The sequence below is a fragment of the Pogoniulus pusillus genome, chromosome 17, assembly GCF_015220805.1.
Source record: "Pogoniulus pusillus isolate bPogPus1 chromosome 17, bPogPus1.pri, whole genome shotgun sequence".
NCBI lineage: Eukaryota > Metazoa > Chordata > Aves > Piciformes > Lybiidae > Pogoniulus > Pogoniulus pusillus.
The window spans coordinates 17,033,827-17,057,250 of NC_087280.1; the positions used below are offsets into that span (position 1 = coordinate 17,033,827).

The 23,424-nt window shown below is 39.6% G+C and overlaps 1 protein-coding gene across 1 annotated transcript in view; it reads left to right on the forward strand.

Moving 5' to 3' along the window:
• The window catches only part of DENND4A (DENN domain containing 4A), a 47,634-nt gene extending 24,453 nt beyond the window's left edge, over positions 1-23,181 (forward strand). The window contains exons 13-30 of the mRNA XM_064157948.1: positions 1,841-1,974; positions 2,811-2,946; positions 3,543-3,749; positions 3,856-3,984; positions 4,244-4,388; positions 5,583-5,702; positions 8,034-8,174; positions 9,074-10,167; positions 10,905-11,115; positions 12,618-12,712; positions 13,709-13,884; positions 14,013-14,159; positions 15,455-15,665; positions 15,924-16,178; positions 16,721-16,838; positions 17,537-17,699; positions 18,636-18,700; positions 19,403-23,181. Coding sequence (XP_064014018.1) covers positions 1,841-1,974; positions 2,811-2,946; positions 3,543-3,749; positions 3,856-3,984; positions 4,244-4,388; positions 5,583-5,702; positions 8,034-8,174; positions 9,074-10,167; positions 10,905-11,115; positions 12,618-12,712; positions 13,709-13,884; positions 14,013-14,159; positions 15,455-15,665; positions 15,924-16,178; positions 16,721-16,838; positions 17,537-17,699; positions 18,636-18,700; positions 19,403-19,539 — 3,684 coding nt within the window. The 3' untranslated portion in view covers positions 19,540-23,181. The remainder of the gene's footprint in view (positions 1-1,840; positions 1,975-2,810; positions 2,947-3,542; positions 3,750-3,855; positions 3,985-4,243; positions 4,389-5,582; positions 5,703-8,033; positions 8,175-9,073; positions 10,168-10,904; positions 11,116-12,617; positions 12,713-13,708; positions 13,885-14,012; positions 14,160-15,454; positions 15,666-15,923; positions 16,179-16,720; positions 16,839-17,536; positions 17,700-18,635; positions 18,701-19,402) is intronic.
• The last annotated feature ends 243 nt before the right edge of the window (positions 23,182-23,424 follow it).

Genomic DNA, 23,424 nt, shown 5'->3' on the forward strand with positions numbered 1-23,424 from the left:
GAGCAGTGGAGCTATCAGGATGTGAATGAGATGCATGTTCTGTGCACTTGAGAAGTGAATAGGTTTTGGCAGTATGAACTCATCCTGCAAGCAGAAGCAACACTTAAGAGGTACTGGAAAAGTCACAACTGGTGACAGATGATTAGAGACAAATACAAATACCAAGGATTCACCACAATACAAGAGAGATGTGGAGGTGCTGGAGCAGGTCCAGAGGAGGACAACAAAGCCAGTGAAGGGCCTAGAGAATAAATCTTATGAGGAGAGACTGAGGGAGCTGGGAATGGTTAGTTTGAGGAAAGAAGAGGCTGAGAGGAGACCTCATTGCTGTCTACAACTACCTGAAGAGATGTTGTGGAGAGGCTGCTGCTGGTCTCTTCTCACAGGTAGAGATAGAACAAGGGGAAATGGCCTCAAGCTGAGACTGGGTAGTTTTAGATTGGATGTTAGGAAAAGGTTTCTCATTGAGAGAGTGGTCAGGTGCTGGAATGAGCTGTCTAGGGAGGTGGTGGAGTCACCAATCCCAAATGTGTTCAAGGGTCATTTGGATGTGGTGCTTAAGGATATCGTTTAAGGTGAATCTTGCAGAGTAGGGTTATAGGTTGGACTTGGTAATCCTGAGGGTCTTTTCCAACCTGGATGTCTCTGTGATTCTGTGAAAGGCTTTCATGTTGAACGTAATTCAGGTTACATTCCTGGTGGTTTCTGTAGTGCAAACTGTAGTATTGAGAAGCTTGTAGTCGAGCTAAAGGTCTTGTCTTTTCTTTTTCTCAAAGGGTAAGAGTTCATAGTTTGGCCAAAATCTTGTTTGGGGTGACTGAATTTTGCTTTGGTTCTTCATTTTTGGCTCGAGCAGTGGAGTGAAATTCTCTCAGTAAAAAAAGTTTCAGTAAAATTCTCTCAGTAAAAAAAAAAAGTTTATTAAAACTTGGAAAGTTTCTTTTTTCTCACTTGATCCTGTAGCTTGGTGCTTTGGCATTTGCTTGCAGACTTAGAGTATGTCTCTGTTCCTGGCTTTAAAGCAGGGGCATTAATATGGGAGGTGTAAATTTCTCTTCCTCTCTGCAGCAGCCAAGCTAGTAAAGCCAAGATTTATGGTCAAATTGCCAGTTAGAAAACTGAAAACAAAACAATTGCAGTAGTAGTTTATACATAAATGATAGCACTGTTACAAGTTGCCTTTGTTATCCATGAACTGAATTTCTGTCTTAGCTGTGAGAGGACAGGGCCACACAACATTTGCTATATTTTCACACATACAACTATTGAGTTGTGTGAAAGACAAAAAATCATGAAGCTACACTTCCTCTTTCAGATTACTGGCTTTTAGAAAAACAAAATTACTTCTGTCCCCCTTTAATTGTACTAAGGTCACAGGATTTTGTTCCATTTTCTCTTTGAATGTATGACCTTAATGATTAGCAACTGAAATTGCCAGAGTGCATTATTTGTATAATCTGTATACATCAGAGGGGTGCATAAAACTTGCTACTGGTTAGAGAGGAAAGAATAGCTTTTATTTTCATAATCAGAAATAGATGTCAGGTTCCAGTTGCAAACAATTCCAGAAATGCTTGTATTCAGAAAGATTCACCTCTTTACATGACTGCTGAGAGTGTTTAACTGAAAACAGTCAATTCAGAGCTGCACTGGGGCCAAGTTTACAAAAACAATACAACACTTACTGTTCTCATAACTCTGCAAGGAATCTTTACTTTTAAGATGCAGTTCATAATATTTAATCTGATACAGACTTATTCCTGCTTGACCACATAGCTTTAACAGCAGAAAATTCAATAAAAGTAGTAACTGCTTTTTTTCTTCTACCTAAATTCTCCAGGTAGATATGGACAAAAGTGGGGAAACACGACTTATAGAGCTGGATGAGTCCTACAAGAGTGAGCATACAGTTTTCATAACACCCCCTGAGATCCCACATCTGCCAAATGGAGAAGAGCACCCTCTACAATACAGGTAACCTGAGGACACAGTAGGATGCTAACCAAAAATCCTAACTGCCTAGTTTCTAGACTCTTGTGATAGCAAAAACCTACAGATTATTTTTCTTCTTGTCCCTTTATGTTGTTCAAGTCAAAATGAGTATGTAAAATGCCTCCTGTGCAAGCTCTTCTGAAGTGTTAATGATTTTGTGTGCATGCAGGAGCAATAAAGCTGCCTGTGGGTGCCCATTACGTTGTGCTGGCTGCTGACACCTTTTAAGGGTAAAATTGCAATTAATGGGCCCACTCTGTTGGCCTTCTGCTACTACTGGTGGCAGCACAAGCTGCAGATACTCTTTGGACAGAGAGAGTACATTTCAAAGGATCACTGGAAACTGGTGTTACTTATTTAGTAATTATGGCTAATGAGTTTTTAATTCTGATAAACATTTTTAAATCTAATCCAGTTTAATCTTTTACATAGCATGATATTGTTCATATTGATTTCTATAAACCTCTGTCATGTGATGCTCACGGGGGACTAAGCCACATGGATTACTTATTATTTTTTATTAACTAGAATCAATATTAATGCATTTGACATGTTAATTAAAGAAAATGTTATGAAAGCAAATGTATTCAGCAATTTAAGTTGCTTATACTCAAATAACAGGTTAAGAGACTGTGCAGGCTTATAAAATCATGCAGATGGATTAATAAACCACTTTGTCAGCCATGTCTTTAAAGCTTTACTTTTGTGTTTTGTATTTCCTGTGTAGCTTCTAGTGCAACTGTGTAACTGATGTCGTTTGTAATGTGTTTACTTTGAAGCTGCCTTGCAGCAGTTAAATGATTTTTTTTCTTTTACAGCTATAATGGATTTCCAGTATTAAAACTAGATTTGTTTGAGCGGCCTGAAGGATTTCTTAAAGCACCAAATAACAAACTGTCCTCAAAAGCCAGTAGTCCCAACAGCCCATCACCAATGTTCAGGAGAACTAAACAGGTACATGGAGGTACTTGTGTAGCATGAGGTGCTGCTCAAAGTGTCAGCCCGCTGTCTTCAGCTTCAGTTTGGCCACTGAGACTGATCAGCAGAGGCTGCAGCCTCACAAGTGGTTCTTTGCTGGTACAGTGACTGTGGGGTAGCCATGGTAGTTACTCTTTGGGGCTTCATTTGTGCTTCTTGCCTAGACTGTCACACAAGGCCCTTGTACCCACGTTTGTCATTTATTTCACTGTTTGTGTCTTCCATATTCTTCTTGCTTTTCTTCATGAGCATAAACTGTTGGGCTTCCACATCCACATTTTGATTTCTTTTCACTATTCTGGGCTTTAAGAGGAACTCTACCATTTAAATATTTCTTACAGACCTTGCACATCAAAAACTATAGAAATAAATTTAAAGAAATGGAAGTTTTTAAGAGGGGGGGATATTTCACAGCAACTGTTTCTGGTATCATTAGTGCTGCTTTAATTTTCTTTCCTACTTGGAGTAGGTTGCAGTTTCAGTAGGTATAATGATAGCTGCTTGGTCTTTTGACACACAGTTCTGTAATGTATATGTAAATATACACAAATAATCTTTATGATTTTTTACAGGAAATTAAATCTGCCCATAAAATTGCCAAGAAGTACTCCTCCATCCCACAGATGTGGTCCAGATGTTTGTTACGTCACTGCTACGGCCTTTGGTTTATCTGCCTCCCTGCGTACGTGAAAGTGTGCCACTCAAAAGTCAGGGCTCTGAGAACTGCCTATGATGTGCTACAAAAAATGCACACAAAAAAAATAGATCCACCTGATGAGGTAAAAAGAAGTCAATTCCAAAATTCCAGAAGCAGCCTCTGGGTTTTACTGAATGGAGAATGCGTTTGACTAGAGAAAAGCAAAACTAACCTGCGTGTGTTTTCAGGTGTGCTACCGAGTTCTGATGCAGCTGTGTGGACAGTATGGTCAGCCTGTGCTAGCTGTCAGAGTGCTGTTTGAAATGCAGAAAGCTGGCATTGACCCTAATGCCATAACATATGGTTACTACAATAAGGTAAGTGTTTTAGGAAGAGGAGATGCAAAAAAATAGACTTTTTTTTATGCAGACAAATAGAAGCAAAGAAAATAAGAGAGCAGGTCAGGTGTGATTCTGTCATTTCTAGTAACTGGAAGAAGCAGAAAACAGAATTACTGTGTTGCTTTATTTGGAAGTCTACTTTATTGCTGTAACCTAATTTGAAATATAAGTTAATGATTTCACACCTGACTGTTCCTCAAGATGACTTTATTTGGCTTTTGTATTTCCTAAACAGGCTGTTTTGGAAAGTACCTGGCCTTCCAGCAATCGAGGTGGCTATTTCCTCTGGATGAAGCTACGGAATGTTGTTTTAGGAATAGCACAGTTTAAAAAAGCATTGAAAAAGCCACCAGCAAGCACCTCGCATACAGCCACCCCTGGTAAAGTTCACATCCTTTTCTTCTTTATTTGCAAGCTGATAAAATCATTTCAAAAAGCTTCTCTTGATCTTGGACAGATGCTTACCAAAACGGTATCTAAACTGCACAAGTGTAAACCTCCTACAGGTGCTGTGGGACCAGCAGAGACTTCAGGTTAATTTGGTCAAAGGACAGGGAATATGTGTGACTTCAAGTGCTCACTTAGCACTTATAGTGACCTGCAACTTTACCTGCTTTAATAATTGACTTTATTTTGGTGCTAATGCTTTATAACAACCTGGAAGAAGAATGAGCATGTTAGTACTGAGTAAATTTGGCTGTTGAAATCAATTATTCAGACTTTATACTGTGGGCTGTGTTTTATCTTAGAAATAGAATAGGATCATAGAATCAACCAGGTTGGAAGAGACCTCCAAGATCATCCAGTCCAACCTAGCACCCAGCTCTGTCCAGTCAACTAGACTATGGCACTAAGTGCCTCATCCAGTCTTTTTTTTGAACACTTCCAGGGATGGCAGCTCCACCACCTCCTTGGGCAGCCTATTCCAATGGCAAATTTGCAGCCCTTTTGTAACCTATCTTATGATACATTTTTTCATAGCAGAGAAAAATAATTTTTGCTTAAATAATTTTATTTCACAGTATCACAAATGACCAAACGTGGCTTAAATGTTTGCAAAGTTTATTTGGGTGGTGATTGTTTTTATTTTTGTATATTTCATTTTATTTTTCAAACAAACTTATGGTTACTGCTGCATTTTTTCTTTTTTTTTTCACTCTCTAGAATAAAATCATAAGAATTCCATGCATTAATTCTGAGAAATGTACTACCCTAAAATGAAATCATGTTTAAATGCCTCTTGGAGTTCTTGGAAAGATGATTTTGTTATTTTGGTCAAATAAACCAGGCAACAGAATCAAAGAGAAGCAGTGCTTTAGTATAATATTTGAAAAGAAATGTTGGAAATTACCCCTTTAATTTTGTCCTGTAAAGCATCACTCTAATGTTTATGCTTGTAAAAGTAAGCCAGTTATTTTTGTCACTTTTTTCATGGTGGAATATTCACTGTTAATTGGAATGTATTTGATAAGAGGCCTTTGAATTACCGTGGCCATTCAATTTATTCTGTTTAACAATGTCACGCTCTTCAATACCATAATTGTCTTCATTCTGTCATCACCCTGTTATGATAGGAGGACTTTCAGACTCTGGCAATAACACATCACTCAAAGAAGAAGCCAAGCAAGGGAAAACTTGTCTTCAAGATATACAAGAACAAAAAGAAGACAAGAGAGAGAGTGACTCCAGTTCTTGTATGTATCATGTGAATGCAGATATCTAGTTCATTGAGGATAAATAGGGATTTCAGCAACAGCTAAGTGGGGCAGCTCATTTTGGTTTTCTTACACTGAGTGTATGTGATAATACCATTTTATGCCCATGCCTCAAATTCTTTTCTCTAAATGCAATTTTCTGGGTGTCTAATGGTTTGACTTTTAATATTGCAGTACTCTTTCCCCTCCTCTATTTCAAACAAGTGATAATGGTTATATAATGGCTTAATGATAATTACAGCTTAGTGGTTTTGTCTTTTTTTCAAAAAGTGCTTTATAGACATAATCTACAGCAAAGCCTTTTCTACCAGTCTGTTTTCTTTGTAAATCCCATAAAAAAAGAGCAGCTGAACTTTTGCAGGTCTGTGACAGAAGTCTAAATTATTCAGCTCCCTGGAATTCTCCAAATTTCAGAGATGCATCAAAAATGGGTTGCTGGATTTGCTGTGAACCTCTTTTTTTTTCTCCCTTCCATCTCCTGCTTATGATCCTGCAGTTGTGCAGCATAGATTTTATGCAAGCAAATGTATAGCAGATCGAATTGTGTAGTAGAAGTGTATAAATACTATAAATTCCCATATAAATTAATGGAAAACACTCACAGTATCACCAAGGTTGGAAGAGACTTCATAGGTCAAGTCCAACCCTTTACCACAGAGCTCAAGGCTAGACCATGGCACCAAGTGCCACTCCTCCTAATAAATGTTCTCCTAATAATATTATTATTTGATTTTTTTTCCAGTGTGCTTTCTCCTACTATTTGAGTTTAATATCCCCTTGTAAAGTAGAAGTGGTGTAGGACTGTGAGAAAATACAGAAACAGAGAAGTTACTTCATTACAGTGTTTTCATTACAGCCTTCTAGCATTGGTATTATTTTCCTTCAGTTAGCTTGAAAATTTGTCTGTTACTTACAGTCACAGAATCAGTCAGGGTTGGAAGGGACCACAAGGGTCCTCTAGTTCAAACCACCCTGCCATGGGCAGGGACACCCTACCCAGAGCCTCATCCAGCCTGACCTTAAACACCTCCAGGGATGGGGTCTCAACCACCTCCCTGAGCAACCCATTCCAGGCTCTCACCACTCTCATGCTGAAGAACTTCCTCCTCATGTCCAGTCTCAATCTCCTCACCTTCAGCTTTGCTCCATTCCCTTTAGTCCTGTCACTCCTTGATATCTTAAAAGTCCCTCCCCTGCTTTTTTGTAGGTCCCCTTCAGATACTGGAAGGTCACAATAAGGTCACCTGGGGGCCTCCTCTTCTCCAGACTCAGCAGCCCCAACTCTTTCAGTCAGTCCTCATAGGAAAGGTGCTCCAACCTTCTGATCATCCTCCTAGCCCTTTTCTGGACACACTCCAGCACATCCACATCCCTCTTGTAATAGGGGCTCCAGAACTGGAGTCTCACCAGAGCGGAGTAGAGGGGGAGAATCACCTCCCTCAATCTGCTGGCCACACTTCTCCTGATACAGCCAAGGGTCTGGTTGGCCTTCGGGGCTGCAAGTACACACTGCTGGCTCATGTTGAGCTTCTCGTCCATCAGCACCCCCAGGTCCCTCTCCTCAGAGTTGCTCTCATAGGAACATATCTGTAAGATGCTGGGCAGGCTATTTAGGTTTAACAAAACTTCTGAGGTCTCAGAAAATGTGAAATTTATTGAAATCTTGTATTCATTTTAGCCTTAGTTAAGAGAGTTTTTTTACTTTGTAGTAGTAATACATGTTTTGCACTTCTGAGTACAGGCTTTAAAATATGAAGTTGCTCAAATTCTTTTAGAGAAGTAATTGTCTCATTTGGATAGCCACCTGACAACAGAATTTGTCTTCCCTATCTAGAAGAGATTAATATAAATGCTGCAACCTCTGCTTCATTTTTCTGGTATAGTCATGGGGTAATGGGATTCACAAAGATAGGCTCAATTGCCTCTGAGCTCTTGTAAAGGCAGGAGAGAATGGTCTTATGCCTGTGCTTTGCAAGTGACAAGGGTGGTCTTTGTTTCTACATGACCACCAATTCCTGTATTCAAGTGCTGATTACTAGGACTCACTGTACAGAAGGTTATGGAACTTGGCATTATGAAAGTAATTAAGAGATAATTTTTGAAAACTAAGTCAAAAGGGAACTAAATGCCTGTGTTTCAGTTGCTACAGCTTGAAAAGCTCTGCCCAAGTAAGTACCAGGCTGTGCATCATGAGTTTTGTACAATGTGCTCTCACTTAATCCAGCATAATGTGTCTAATGGGTAATGGAAACTTGAGATTTAAGTTGAGTTGCTTTGATTCTTAAGATCTGTCTATGCTTTTCTGCATAGTGTCTGAAGTGGAGAGTGCAAAAGGGAGTGGTGACTGCCTGCCAAAGCTGAATTATCAGAACTCAAGTGATGCCAAATCCACTTCTAGCATAGTGCGGCTCAATGGTACCGTTGACAGCACCGTAACAGAACCTAGCACAGGTGAGTTGAAGGGAACATACATCTTGATTCTTGTGCACTTTTGTCACTGTATATTCCAGTTCTAATGAGCTATGAGTAGTGTGCCTGGGTTCTTACCTCTACAAAACATAACAGTGTCATGCCATTTATCAGTGTCAATGGCAGCAACTAATGAACTGTGGGAACAGCTTTGGGGGCGAGTTTAGATTAGACTCTGTATATGCTGTGTCAGGGAGATGCATCTGAATATTCTCTATTTTCAGATCGATTTTTCCTTTTTGCTGCTTCTTTTTTCTGTAATTAACATCTGCATATAGAATCCCAGGTCTTGGGTTTTTTCTTTATATCCTCCAGCAACTAATAAATTCCTCCTGAACCTGAAGAGGTTTTGATGTAGTACAACTAAAAGAAACTTTCAGGTGTTTTCACAGTCTTCAGTAATGTTAAATGTGGTTATTAGAATACTGTCATCTGGGCTTCAAGCAATGTAATATCATACTCCAAAATCTCCATTCTTTATGCTCTGGCAAAACAATGGAGATTTCTCTGTCAATAACTCCTTTTATTGGCTCTCTATCCAGTTCATCAGGTTAGATAGTGTTGCTTTTTGTTTGCCATTTCCTGGAAAAGCTTGTTGTCTCCAGATTTCAAGCCTCTCAATAGTGGAATATGTCTTCAAAAGAGGAAACTAACTATGTCTGAAGTTTTTCTTAATGGTGCCTCTTAAAGTTTTCTTGAGCTGTAGAATTTGACTCCATTGCAAATGTTTTATTGTCTGACCCTTCCTAAAAGTTATGAACATAGTTAAACTCTTCTTCAGCCACGGGCACAGTACATAGTGAATTTCAACTCTGTTTGAAAGGGGGAACAAATTTGTATTTTTTTGCATTGTAAAGGACCTTGTTTCATTTGCTTTTCAGAGAGTTCTGTAGGATTGCTGTTTACCTCATCTTTTGAGGATACCAGTGAAGCAGAAGTTACAAAAAATAAATCCTTAAGGAAGAGACATAAAAGTGCAGTAGAACCTGACTTAAGGGAGATACCATGGGAAAGCAGAAACCGTAACCTGAGTGGAGATGGCTTAGTGGGGCTCATGATGAATAGAATAAATCAGGAAGCAAACCCTGGAGAAATTGTTGAAAAACTAGGAGCTGATGCCAAAATCCTATCTAGTGCATTACAGAAAAGCATAAGGCCAAAAACTCTTAACATCAGAGCCTCCTCTTTAGGATCGAAGAGAGAAAGCCTGGAGAAAGAATCTAGTGATGAAGATGCAGCTTTTGATTGCAGTTTTACAGATAAAACAGAGTCTCCTGTTATCTTTGATCTGGAAGACTTGGATGCAGAACCTGAAACACCTACAGCAGTGAAATCTTCCAGTGAAAAATCTAGAAGGCTGCAAAGAAAGAGCAGCTTTCCAGTAAAGCCAGTTGAAAAGACAGATGTTGAAACCGGATTTGATCCACTGTCTCTGCTGGTTGCTGAGACAGAACAACAGAAAGAGGATGAGGAGGAGGATGATGACAGAAGTATTTCTACTCCATCTGCAAGGCGAGACTTAGCAGAAGAAATAGTTATGTACATGAACAATATGAGCAGCCCTTTGTCAAGTCGTGCTCCAAGCATTGAGTTGCAAAAGCCCTATGATGACAGAAATACTACTAAAAAGAGCCCAACAATAATTCAGCCTTGTAGGAGGTCCAGCCTTCCCCCAAACTCCCCAAGGCCAACCAGTCTCACTAAATCCAAGAGTTACCAGGCTAAGCATGAAGAAAGGCCAAGAGACAGGCTTTGGTCCTCGCCAGCTTATTCCCCAAACAGTCCAGCAAAAGAGCAGCCACAGGATACAACTAGTGCATTAACACTTGTGTCTTCACCATCATTCAACCTGGACACACTGTTAACACCTAAACTTGATGTTCTGAAAAGCAGCATGTTTTCTGCTGGAAAAGGGGTTGCAGAGAAAGCTAGCAAGTGGTACTCAAAATTTACAATGTATGCAGCGTCTTCAAAGGTAAACTTCTGTAATTCTTTTTCCCCACAAAACCTAGGTTGCTATAAATTAAGGGAAAAAAGCTTTGTAAAAGTCTAATCACTGACTCCTCTGTGATGAATTCCCCATTTGAATGGCATGCATCATGGTAGACTGTGGGCATTACATTGTTTTAATCATGCTTGAACTGGTAGGACCATGATTTTATTGTCCTAAATCAATCTTGGTCTAGCATAGAATGATAGAATTATTTAGATTGGAAAAGAGTTATAAGATCATGGAATCCAACCATTATCCCAGCACTACCATGTTACCACTAACCGTGCCACTCAGCACCTCATCTACACTACTTTGAAACCCCTTCAGGAATGGGAACTCTACCACTGCCCCGAGCAGCCTTTTAGAGGGTTTGACTGTCCTTTTGGGGAAGAAATTGTTCCTCATGTGCTTAGAACCAATCTGAGACTAATTAACTAAAGTACTAATAATGCCTTACCTATCCTAGTGCTGCTAACTTTTGTAGCAATGAAAATGTTTACATTTAGATGGTTTTCATGGAAGAATTCTTACTGTAGCTGTTTAATTCTGAGTGGAACTTGCCCTGTTTCCCATCAATTCTGAGTACAGCTCTGAGCCAGATGATTTTGCCAAGGACAGAAGTTAATGCCTTCAATGTACTGAAGCAAATAAAGCTTCCTATTTCTTTAAGAAGTATTTTTACTTTCCTTTACTCAGTGCAATTTGTTCTCTTCTCTCAGGATCAAAATTCAGATCGTGCAAGTGTTTCATCACTGGGAGCTCTGGACTCAGAATCTACTTCTCTAACTGATGAAGATGTCTGCAATGATTTTGAAAGTGCTTCTCCTCAGGAGAATACCACATCAGAAATTAAGGGAATTGGCCTCAGCAGGGCAAGCCTAGAAAGCTCAACTTCCCATGATGGCTCATCTAAACAATTTGACCAGTCTGGTAAGAGACAGCTTTTGCATTGTATTCATCAATCTGAACACAAATGTTGCTCTTTTTCTTTCATTACTTTCTATTTGGGATCATCCTGGTCATTAGTCCTTTTTGTGAAGGGAGTAAACCTGTTTTTTTTTCCTGTCTTCAAACTGTAACTCGTCCAGATATGCGTCTACTTATGGGTATTTTAATTTCATTTATTTTGAGTTTTTTATTTCTTTTCAGTATTCTTTCTTGTTGTATAACTTACTTTAACATCCTGTCCCTGGATAAGTTTATGGATCCTACAGCTGTGCAAATGAGACCGTTTTGGTTCTTAATTCATGTAATCATCTTATTTCTGTAAGCTGCAGAGCTCCAGAAAATATCTATAAAAATTCACAAGTAGTAACTTTATTAGTCTGATTTTTTTTTTCCCCTAAAAAATTATTATGGAATCAGAATGGTTTTGGTTAGAAGGGACTTTTAAAGGTCATCTAGTCCAAAATCTCTGCAGTGAACAGGGCTCTGAGCAATCTGCTGTCCCTGTCTTGGGCAACCTAGGTCAGGGTCTCACCACACTCATTGCAAAAACATTCTGTCTTCTCTCTAGTCTGAATCTCCCCCTTATTCTCTCACAACAGGCCCTGCTAAAAAGTCTGTCCCAAACTTTTTCATAGCCCCCTTGAAGTACTGAAAGGCTACAAGCCTTCTCTTCTCTAGCCTGAACAATCCAAACTCTCACAGCTTTTCTTCCTAGAAGAGATGTTGCAGCCCTCTGATCATTTTTGTAGCCTGCTCTGGACCCATTCAATCAGTTTCATGTCTGTCTTGTCTAAGGGCTCCAAAGCTGAGCACAGTAGAAAACATTTTGAAAATTGTTGTCATTTTCTGTAAGCCACTGTTGAAGCTGATTATCAGACTCAGTGTGGGAGTACTTTTTTCCCCCCAGTCTGTGCTGGATAGTTGGTAGTGACTGTTGTATCAATCTCTGTACTGCTGTCATTATGGAGTATGTCATGTTAATCAGAATCAGGATGAAAGGGAAATCTGCCTACTTAAATCCCTCCACTTAACACCTAGAAGAGCAAACAGCAAACCCAATTTGTGAGATGTGGAGTCCGAGGACACTGAGATGAGCCTGACTTGTTTGACATGGCAAAGAGAAGAAGAGTCAAGGATGTCTGCAGTCACAAGAAGCAGTTCTTATCCTTCCTTACGTTTTGTCCAGACAGAAAGTGTTAGTATGATTTACTTAATCTGTAAAACTTGTTTCCAAGCTACCAACTGTTGTAAAAGAAGAGAAGTGAACATATGGAAATTCTATGTTAGTAGATATATTTTGGTCGTTGTTGGTGCTGGGCAGATGGCAGCTTCACACTCCAGCTTCACGTTTCTGTCCAAGTGTGTCTGATCTGTTGCATTTTCCATCACACGTTTTGTAACTGCAGTATTGTCTGACCAGAAAAACAGTTTGCTAAAAATGCATACTCTGAATAACTCATATTTTGGCTTTCTTCTGCTAACAGGTTCTCTTTCAAAGTTCCCTCTACCTGACAAGTCAGAGTTGATATCCTCTTGCAGTACAAGTAGTACCAGTGTGTTTCAGAACTACGCCATGGAGGTACAGGATGATTTATTGATTTTAAGTGATGATGTCTTTAAATATAAATGTTATCTGAACCTCTCTTAAAGATCAAAGCTCAAAACTAATCCTCTGAAAGACAGATAAATACTCGAGACAGCAGGCATCTTTTCAAATCCTCCACTAGAATTATCATTGTTAAAGTTATGGGGTTTGGTCCTTAAAGTTGCAGTTCTCAAGAGTTAGAGAACTGGACGCCATTAAATTCTGGCACCTAAATCCTTTGCACACCTAAATTTGTTTGAAGTGAAAATACCAAGTCTTCAAATAGCACTAGACATTTAAAAATATAGACCAGATAACTAGCTGTTCTTCATGTGCCTTCTAGTAAGATGACTTTCTTTTTCACTATTACACTGGATTTGGCTCACTGGTGTTTTTTCTTCTTCCTTCCAACGCATTTGGATTAATAACTGACCATTCTCACTTTTTATTTCCTCTCATTTGTATTTTGCAGGCAGTCACTACAGAAAAGTATTTAAGTTCTGAGGGTAATTCATGTAGCCACACCAGTATTCCTCTAATGTACAGATTACAAATGATGTGTTATTGTTAATAAACATATTATTGAGTAACTGGCTCGTTTTACTCTGAGAAGCCATAGAAAGATCACCAAACCCACTTAGCTAAAGTGCATTTATCTCATAAGCATAATTGCAGATCTTGCTGGATCAAATGCCTGCATGTAATAAATTTTCTAGACAATGCTCATTTACATACAGTCATTTACTATATCAGCTGTCTGCTAATGCTGTTTGGATTGAAGAGTTAATAGCTGTCCTGAAATATAGAAGTTTAAACCTAAATGTTCCAAGCTAAAGCCTGAGAAAGGGTATGTGGATGACCTTGTATGCCAGTAGTGAGTACTACTCACCCAAGGGCAAAGAATTTTGGCTGGAAGTTCAACTGCTTTGTGAAAAAAAGGTGAGTTTTGAGAGCGTGTTCTAGTGGAGTTCTGTTATCTGCCTTGTGCAGGTCCTCATCTCAAGCTGCTCACGGTGCCGAACGTGCGACTGTTTGGTTCATGATGAAGAAATCATGGCAGGCTGGACAGCAGATGACTCCAATCTCAATACCACTTGTCCTTTCTGTGGCAATTTATTTCTGCCCTTTTTAAGCATAGAAATCAGAGACCTTCGGCGGCCTGGACGGTAACAGCAGTCTTTGAATTTTCCTCCCTTTTGAATGCTAACTATCATAGAACCACAGAATCACGGTTGTGGAGTGGGCTTTATTTGGGGCTTCATTGGATAACATTAAGCTTTTGTTATCCCTACAGTTATTTTCTGAAGTCCAGCCCTTCCACAGAAAACATGCAGATCCCATCGCTTATTTCAAATAAGAGCGGCAAGTCCTGTAATGCTTCAGCTACTGTTGGCCTTACTACATCCCTGATGTCTGTTCAGGAGGATATAAATTCAAACAGGTACATTTCTGCTAAGAAATTACTCACATTCTCTGTGGATATGCATGAATTCCTCACCAACAGAAATCAATTTAATAAGATATTCTTTGAAGAGGAGAAATTGATTTGAGAGAGGATCTCACTTACATCCAAGTCAGCCAAATTGTGTTTTTCAGCACAATGTTTACCATTTCATCCCTAATGTAAAAATCCATGTAGGCATCTGTAATTCTGCAGGTTCCTTGAACTCTTTTCAGGATGCCTCTGTTAATTTCAGTGCATGAGGGCTTAAAACTTGTACTGTAGCATGAAGGAACATAGTGGCTGACAAGGTCGAATTTGAGGTATCAGGTTGATGAATTCCAGTTTATTTCTGTCTGTGTATACCTTTGAGCACTCCAAGTAAGCTGGGGGCAGATGTGACTGGGTTGGAGGGCAGAAGGGCTCTGCAGCAGGATCTTGACCGCCTGGACAGATGGGCAGAGTCCAATGGGATGGGGTTCAATAGCTCCAAGTGCAGGGTGCTGCTCTTTGGCCACAACAACCCCATGCAGTGATACAGGCTGGGGTCGGAGTGGCTGGAGAGCAGCCAAACAGAGAGGGATCTGGGGGTGCTGATAGATACCCACCTGAACATGAGCCAGCAGTGTGCCCAGGTGGCCAGGAGAGCTAATGGCATCCTGGCCTGCATCAGGAATGGTGTGGTCAGCAGGAGCAGGGAGGTCATTCTGCCCCTGTACTCTGCACTGGTTAGACCACACCTTGAGTACTGTGTTCAGTTCTGGGCCCCCCAGTTTAGGAGGGACATTGAGATGCTTGAGCGTGTCCAGAGAAGGGCAACGAGGCTGGTGAGAGGCCTTGAGCACAGCCCTACGAGGAGAGGCTGAGGGAGCTGGGATTGTTTAGCCTGGAGAAGAGGAGGCTCAGGGGAGACCTTATTGCTGTCTACAACTACCTGAGGGGTGGTTGTGGCCAGGAGGAGGTTGCTCTCTTCTCTCAGATGGCCAGCGCCAGAACAAGAGGACACAGCCTCAGGCTGCGCCAGGGGAAATTTAGGCTCGAGGTGAGGAGAAAGTTCTTCACTGAGAGAGTCATTGGACACTGGAATGGGCTGCCTGGGGAGGTGGTGGAGTCGCCATCCCTGGGACTGTTCAAGGCAAGATTGGACGTGGCACTTGGTGCCATGGTCTAGCCTTGAGCTCTGTGGTAAAGGGTTGGACTTGATGATCTATGAGGTCTCTTCCAACCTTGGTGATACTGTGATAAAACAAAAAGATGGATTGAATTATTGTTTTTTTTTTTCCCCTCTTACCTAGTAAATCTAAGCAGCAGGATAATATTTGTGCCAGAAGTATCCAAATCCCCTCGGGAAGAAGACAGAATATCTCTGGGCCAGAATGTACAAGTCACCCTGTAGCAAGGAGTATCAGCACTTTTGGTCCATTGGAAGAAGATGAGAAAGAAAGCCAGAAGATCAGCCGTATCATTCCTACTGGTAGCCTGCCTGCCACATTGCAAGGACCAACAGTGGGTGGTTTTTCTACTATATATGTAATTTGAAGTGTGTCATGGATTAATGTGAAACAACATTAGTGAGGAGAACAGAATTAACCATCCCAAATTATGAGGAATACTGTTTGATTATTGTAATATTAGTTGGAGCTTTTAGATGTTACTGAGTCTCTGAGGGAATCAAGAGATTCAGAAGACTTTGTAAAGATAACATTCCAACTTTGTAAAGTAACATTCCAACTAGTGGCACTTTCTTCTCTTTTTTTACCATAGGATTCCTTGGGTCTAGAATGGCGCTTACCTAGTCCTGATCCTATAACAGTTCCATATCTCAGTCCTCTAGTGGTATGGAAAGAGCTTGAGACCTTACTTGAAAACGAAGGGGATCATGCAATAACAGTGGCAGACTTTGTAGATCATCATCCCATTGTGTTCTGGAATTTGGTGTGGTATTTCAGGCGCTTGGACCTGCCCAGCAACTTACCGGGATTAATACTGTCTTCTGAGCACTGTAATAAAAACTCCAAGGTATGGAATCAGATGGGAAACACATGAGAAATGCTTGTTCTCCCATATAGGAAATCATCAGGGAATTCAGGAGCTCTTAGGCATGTGTCTTAACAATATGCTGGGTTTAGTCCTGAATTGATAAAGAATGCGTGAATTGAAGGAAAGTAGTCGTAACTTCAGAACTGAAGCACTGCTGTGCCCGAGTTGGGTGTTCAGCTCTTACAAGTCACACTGCAATTTGTGATAGCAACACGTTGTTAATGCATGTTACTACTTTGTAACTCTGTTACAAAGAAGGTAAGTTTCCAATTGATTTTATTCTGGTTCCATGACTAGTGTAAGCAGTAGAAAGAGGGGAAATTCATGATGTTAGGGCTGTAGGAAGATACACAAAATACTCATTTGCTGTGTCACTAGCACACTGTTCAGATTCAGTTTTCTCTGTGTTTACAGCAGTTTTAATATTAAAGCTTATAGATCTGGAGAGATATTTGAAATACAGAAGTCTTCTGTCATGACTTGGTAATAAAATCCCTTTATGTATTCATTCTCCTGTTCAGATTCCACGGAATTGTATGTCAGAGGACAGTAAATATGTTCTTATTCAGATGCTGTGGGATAATATGAAACTGCATCAAGATCCAAGGCAGCCTCTGTATATTTTGTGGAACGCTCAGAGTAAGCCTCATTTCTTCTATTTGTCGTTTGGTTGGTTGTTTTTTTTAAAGAAGAATTTTAACTTTGAACAATGAGGAATGTGTTTTGCAAAAAAGGTGTCTCTCTGGCTAGATCACACAAGATACACAACTGACTTTTGATCATGCTGCTTTTTGTCTTGCAGGTCAAAACCGCACTCTTTTGTTTGAGAGTGAGTGTCCAGTTCGGTGTTGCTATTCTGTGCCACTTCTTTTGGAAGGGAGAGAGGGAGGGTGCTTGTATGTTTAGCAGTGAACTGCTTGAACAAGTTTCATTTTCCAGCATATGTCTTTCAAACCACTGATCAGTATCCCCAGTGGCTTTTCCTCCATTGGGAAATGAGGAATAAGAGGGCATGTTTCACTGAACTTACATGGACAGTTCATCCACTTTGTTGCTTTTCTTATTTTTAAAGTTTGCTTCCTGTGAATTTTGTTGCCAGTGTTGGATCACCTGCCTGAAAATTGCTCATGACCCACTGCAGCTGTTGAGTTTTTTTGATGCTCTTCTTTTGTGTTTCCTTGTGTTGATAATTTATTTTGACTTGCTGTTATTGTTCCTTATTCACTACATGTGTCAACATTTTTCAGCTTGTGTACCCTCTCATCTTTTGTTAGCAACTTTCCCCACATTACACAATTAATGTATTTATTCTTACAGCATTTTCAAATGTTTTTCAGCCCAGAAGTACCCAATGGTCCATTTATTACAAAAAGATGATGACTCTTTCAACCAGGAGCTCTTGAGAAGTATGGTAAAAAGCATTAAGATGAATGATGTGTATGGACCAATGAGTCAGATATTGGAGAGGTTGAACAAATGGCCACATATTAAAAGACAGAGGTAAGAATATGAATGAGCCTAGCCTGGAGCAAAGTTGGACAATAAAAAGGCTGTTGTAATATGAATTATATTTTCATAGTATGCTTATTAGAGGAAAAAAAATCACTTCTTCTGGCAATGTTCTCAAGTTTAGCCCTCAATCTAGTAAATATTTTTTCTTTCAGAAACTTAGTTTCTTCTTTTTTTCTTCCTAAAACAATTTTCACTCTTTACCTTTCTCCTTTACAGCCACCTCCTGTGTTTTTTTCCCTTACTTATAAATGATGGAAAATCACATAGGGAGTGTGTATGTGTATTTCATTGTTTAGTATTTTATTTTAAATGTTTTTTAATTTAAAAAAAAATTATTCCCACTCTGCATGAGTGTATTTTTTTTGTCCATTTTTAAGTTTCCAGTAGGGAAAAGAAAGGAAGCTAAGATGAGAGGTTAAATCTCATATTTAGCAGGGCTTTTTTGCCTGAACAGTGGAATTAGTGAAAATTTATTTCCTCTTGAATTTAAACTTCATAATTTTCATAATAAGATACCTAGCAGCCTTTTCAACAGCTAGAGCCTTGGCAAGGTGTTTATTTGCTGCCTACCTGCTTTGTTAAGATGATGTAGAAGTGCAGAAAATCAAGCTCCTTCCCTGCTGTCTGGTGGAATTTTGTTGAGAGCCTTAAGTGCTTGCTTCACTCTGTATGCACTTAAGGCATCCACCGGTGTGCTGGAAGTTGCATCAAGGATCTACCATGAGTGATTTCCATAGGCAGAAATCTCAGGGCATTCTCCAGAGGTCATAAATAACAACATTCTAGAGGTGGCAATCTGGAATTAGGTTCAAAATGCCACTTTACAAAAAATCCTCTTTAAATGCTTCCAATCTATTTTTAGTGTAGATTCTTTTGTGGTAAATTATTGCAGTATATAAACTGACTTTTCTTTTTAAATTTCAGGAGCCTTTACAGAGAAATACTGTTTCTTTCACTTGTTGCCCTTGGGAGAGATAACATTGATATAGGTAAGTTATATAAATTGCTCAAGTAACATAGGTCAGAGAATGGCTTAAGTTGGAAGGGACCTAGCGATCATCTACTCCAACCTCTCCTCCTTGGGCGGAAATGCCTCTCAACTAGTCTCAGCTGCTCGGGGCCTCATCTAGCCTGGCCTTGAATGTGCCCAGGGAGTAGGCATTCACAGCCTATTCCAGAGTCTCACCACCCTTGTACTGAAGAACTTCTTCCTAAAATCCTGTCTAAACCTACTCTCCCTCACCTTCAAACCATTCCCCGTTGTTCTCTTGCTAGACACCCATATGAGAAGTCCCTCTCCAGCCTTCCTGTAGGTTCTCTTCAGGTATTGGAAGGCAACTGTAAGGTCCCCATGGAGTCTTCTCTAAGCCAAACAACCCCAACTCCCTTGGTCTATCCTCATTACAGAGGTTTTCCAGCCCTTGGATCAACCTTGTGGCCCTATTCTGGACTTACTCCAGCAGCTTTGTGTCCTTCTTGTGATGGGGACACCAAAACTGAATGCATGCCAACTAGTTTTACAGGTTCCAAAAAAATGAAGAAATCTGTAGATTAGATGTGTGCCATTGTGTGCTCAGTGCTGAATAAAAAGGGCTTTAGGGTTGTTACCTGCTGCTGAGTGTGCCAGCTGTCACTGCATTTGGGCTGTGGTTTGGACATGGTGTGTAGAAGTTGTTTTTCTCTTCCTGCAGATGCTTTTGACCGAGAGTACAAAATGGCCTATGATCGTCTCACAGCTAATCAAGTGAAGAACACTCACAATTGTGACAGACCACCAAGTACTGGAGTGATGGAGTGCAGAAAGATTTTTGGAGAACCATATCTTTAAATATCCTTAGATAACAAGGTGATATCTCTGATGTGTACCTGTGTAAAATAACCACTTCAGCCACAAGGAACATCTCAAGTCTTCAGTGTGCAACAACGAATGTATTATGGCAGAAGGCCTTGGAAAAATTAGGCCTACCTACAGCTGTGGAAATGGACCGAGTGAAAAATGGGCTAATTACTGTTTCCATTTCCCTTCTCCTTTCTACAAAACAATGTGTAGAAAGGAAGATTCTAAACAAAATCACTGCTTTCACTTGGGGCAACACATTACAGTTCCCTCCTTAAAAAAGTAAATGAAGTACCAGGTGGACAGAAACAATGCACTGAAACTAATGTGAGCGAAGTAAATTCTTCAGAATCTATTGTTTACATAGAATACTCATGATGTTATGAAGAGCATACAAAGTTGTATTATACATATTTTAAATTGTTTATAGTAAGTTGATATTTTTTTAAGTTTTTTAAATTACTGGAGTGAATTTTAAATGGACTTGCTGCATAAGCAATACAATGCTTATTTTTTTTGCAGTACACTGCTATTTATAGTAACTTGTCCAGTTACTTTTTGGAGAGTAATTTGTTTTTAAAGCAGAATAGAAAATGTTAACCTTTACCTAGACAGTTCTCTAGACACAGGATTTCTCTCACAGACACATGGGAAAACTTGTTACCACAGCAATCAGAAGGAAGGTCTGGTAAACTTCTGTCAAATTCTAGTTACAAACATGCTGCTGTCTCTGTACAACATTTGGGTAGAAATCTCCTCCTCTTTCTCTCCTTTTCATTCCCTACTCCCCAGCAAAGTCAAAGCATACTGAAGAGTACTCCAGGACCTGTTCAGAAATCAGTCCATCTCAGCTGTTGACGTTTATTACTGTGATCTCATTACATCTGTAATACAAAGCAAATGGCAGACTGCAGGAAGTTCTTCATAACTGTGCAGTGTTCAGAGTCTTGGTGGATGTGTTTGAAGCACACTCAGTATGACACATAGGTAATGCTAATCTGAAACTTTTAACATACAGCAAACTTGCTACAGGGAATGTTTAGGGAATGTAACTTATTGGGACACAGAGTTAAATTAGCACTTGGAATGTTTGGTCTCTATTTCACAGGCAAAGCAACTTCTTTTTTTTCTGCAAAGAAAAAATGTTGTATCTGTCCTTGTGGTGGAGTCAGGGCTTTTGACTCATGTTTTCCTGTTCTAGAGATCTAAAATAATGTTCTGTGCTCTCAGTCATATAGCAGCTCCTCACCAGAAGGTAGGCTACAGAGAAGTCTTGTATGGGGGTGGGAAAACAGACTTTGAATTGTATAAAACACCCTAAACAAGTAAAACCATGCTTTAACAAATAGCTTTATTTTAAGTAATCTTAATGGTATTCTAATTTCTTTTAGTTGTTGCTGTTATAATGCTTATAAATATTCAGCTGTTGCATTAGACTTTATATTTTGGTCTGACCTACCAACAGGTCTTTTAAAAAATCTATTTCACAAGTGTAATAACACAGCAATATTTAGTTAGGCAGAAAGGAGATAAACCTTAAAGCTCATATTTACTTTATTAAATGAAATAGTGAGCCTTTTAGAGGTTGAAATGAGAAGTACTGCTGCTATGAAGCAAGATGTAACCTCCTCCCAGACCTCTGTAGTGAGAAGATGCTGCCCTAAGGAGAAAGGATTTAACATTTGTAGAGCTGCAGGTATATGCTGGTGGTAATTGCAAGTCACAACCTTGCTGGGTCCAGCTTTCATTGGATAATACCTCTTCTCTAATCTGCTGCTAATTATGTAGCTGCCCTTTTGCAACATATCCCCCCACCCTGAGGTGGAGCTACCATTGCTATACTTAGCAAGGCTCTTCACATTTAATTTATTTTAACAGTTTGTGATGTTTTCCTTTGTACTGCCACGCTTCTGAAGTACTCCTCATGCATGAAATCAGCTGCTTTTGTCACCCAGGTTCATAGTATCAGCACAGGGTGGATACAGACCCCCTTCATTCTTCTGAACTGTGGTGAGAAACACCAGGTGATGTTTTTTCCCCTGAACTTACTGTAAGTACCAGTTAGTTGCATGTGTGCTCTGCTCTGTACAGTAGGAACACTGTATTCACAGAGTCAAAGTTGCAAACAGTAGTTGCTGTGTGTATGAACTCATACCTGTCGGTGCTGTGCAGAAGGTGGTGTTCTCACCTCTTTGCAGTTCTGTTTACCACTTGGGACAGCCACTGTTTTACAAGACCTTTAAGCCATGAAGGAGGGCAAGTGCTTTTTCCAGAGCTGCTGTGGTGTGTTAGAGGTCCTGAGCTATGAAGTGAGCTTCACAATTCCTGTTTCAGTCTGGCAGAAGCCACTGAGCCTGGTCTCTAACCACCTCTTACTAGGACATAACACTGCAAGGGTGTGTGCTAGCACAGGAGTAGACACAATGCTTGTAAATCACAGCCCGCTTTCTCCACTCTAGTCCCAGCCTCGTTGTAAAGTACTCCCAACAGTCTCCAGACTTGGAAAGCCAGCAAGTTTGCCACTTCATTCAGATCTCAACAATCCTGCCAGTATTGCCAGCAGAGTATATACTGCACGAAGAAAAGGATTGTATAGCTATCCTTCAGACAAACAATCCCACTGTGCCCTTGCATCCTCAGTGGCACCCCTAAAGCATTGTCAGTGCTTATGTGGGTGTGCTTTTAAATTTCTGGATCATGCAGTAGTACATCAAGTGAAATCATTATACTTAATGACTTGTCTTCTAAAGTCTGTGACAAGTCAGTCCACTCCAGAAGTACTATAATAGTTGGAGTAGTGATATACCTTAAATGGGAAATTTTCCTCATTCAAGTCATAAGGTTCAAAGTGTAGCTCCTGAGGTGGATTATTTTTAAGCATCCTACAGTTAGTGTTGAAACAGTTTTCAGATCTCACTGTCCTTTATTAGCAAAGCAATTTGAGTATATTTTCCAGAACCACAAAGATGGATAAAGAAAATATTTGAGACTTATTTTCAATTTAAAATTTTGTATGAACCGAATTTTCTCCTTTTGTGTACTAAATAATGCTCATGTCAAAAACCTTAAACTCAAAGGTTTTACATTTGCAGTGCAATATATATTTTGCTTTACTTATGGTTCCACTGGAATAATTATTGGAGATGAAATACTGAAATGTGAATAGAAATTGTGCTGTTTCTCTGACACTGCTGGTTCCCGTCTTGAGAAGATTTACTCATGGTACAGTCACAGCCTGATGAGTTTGACGTCCATTGGTGAATTAAATGATTTGTACCCCAAGAGAGAGAAAATTCTCGCATGTGAAATCTCAGTATAACAAAGGGGAGATGCAAATAGTAATATCAGAGAGGGGTATTTCTGGCTATAAGCTCACTGGGTTTTAAAAATGGTACTTTGTTAGACTGCAAGCAGCACTTTTTAAATGAATGGTTGTAGATTTGTAAATATGTAATGTTTAAATTTTATTTACCAAAAAAAAAACCCAAAAACAAAACAGTGTTGGATGTTTGCTTTGGTTTGTAGTTACTTTTAAAATATGCAAAGTCAGTGTTCACAATGTTAAGTTGTTTTTTTTTTCTGTCTCATCCAAAAAAAAGTTTTACAGTGAGTCAATAAAAAGCTTAAAATCTTTCTGCTTATTTTCATTAACATTTTATTAGATGAAAATGACAGAATGTTTGCAACTCCTGACTACATTGATTGCTTACATGAGGCTTTGTTAATAATAAACCTTCTAGGTTTGGTGATAGGTGATGTCAGTAGCATATCTTTCATGGTGGTTGTGTACTAGCCAGTAGTAGAAGACAGGTTGTGAAGTACCTGGAATTAGTGCTGTAAATTTCAGATTAGTGTCAGAATGAAAACCCACCTCAG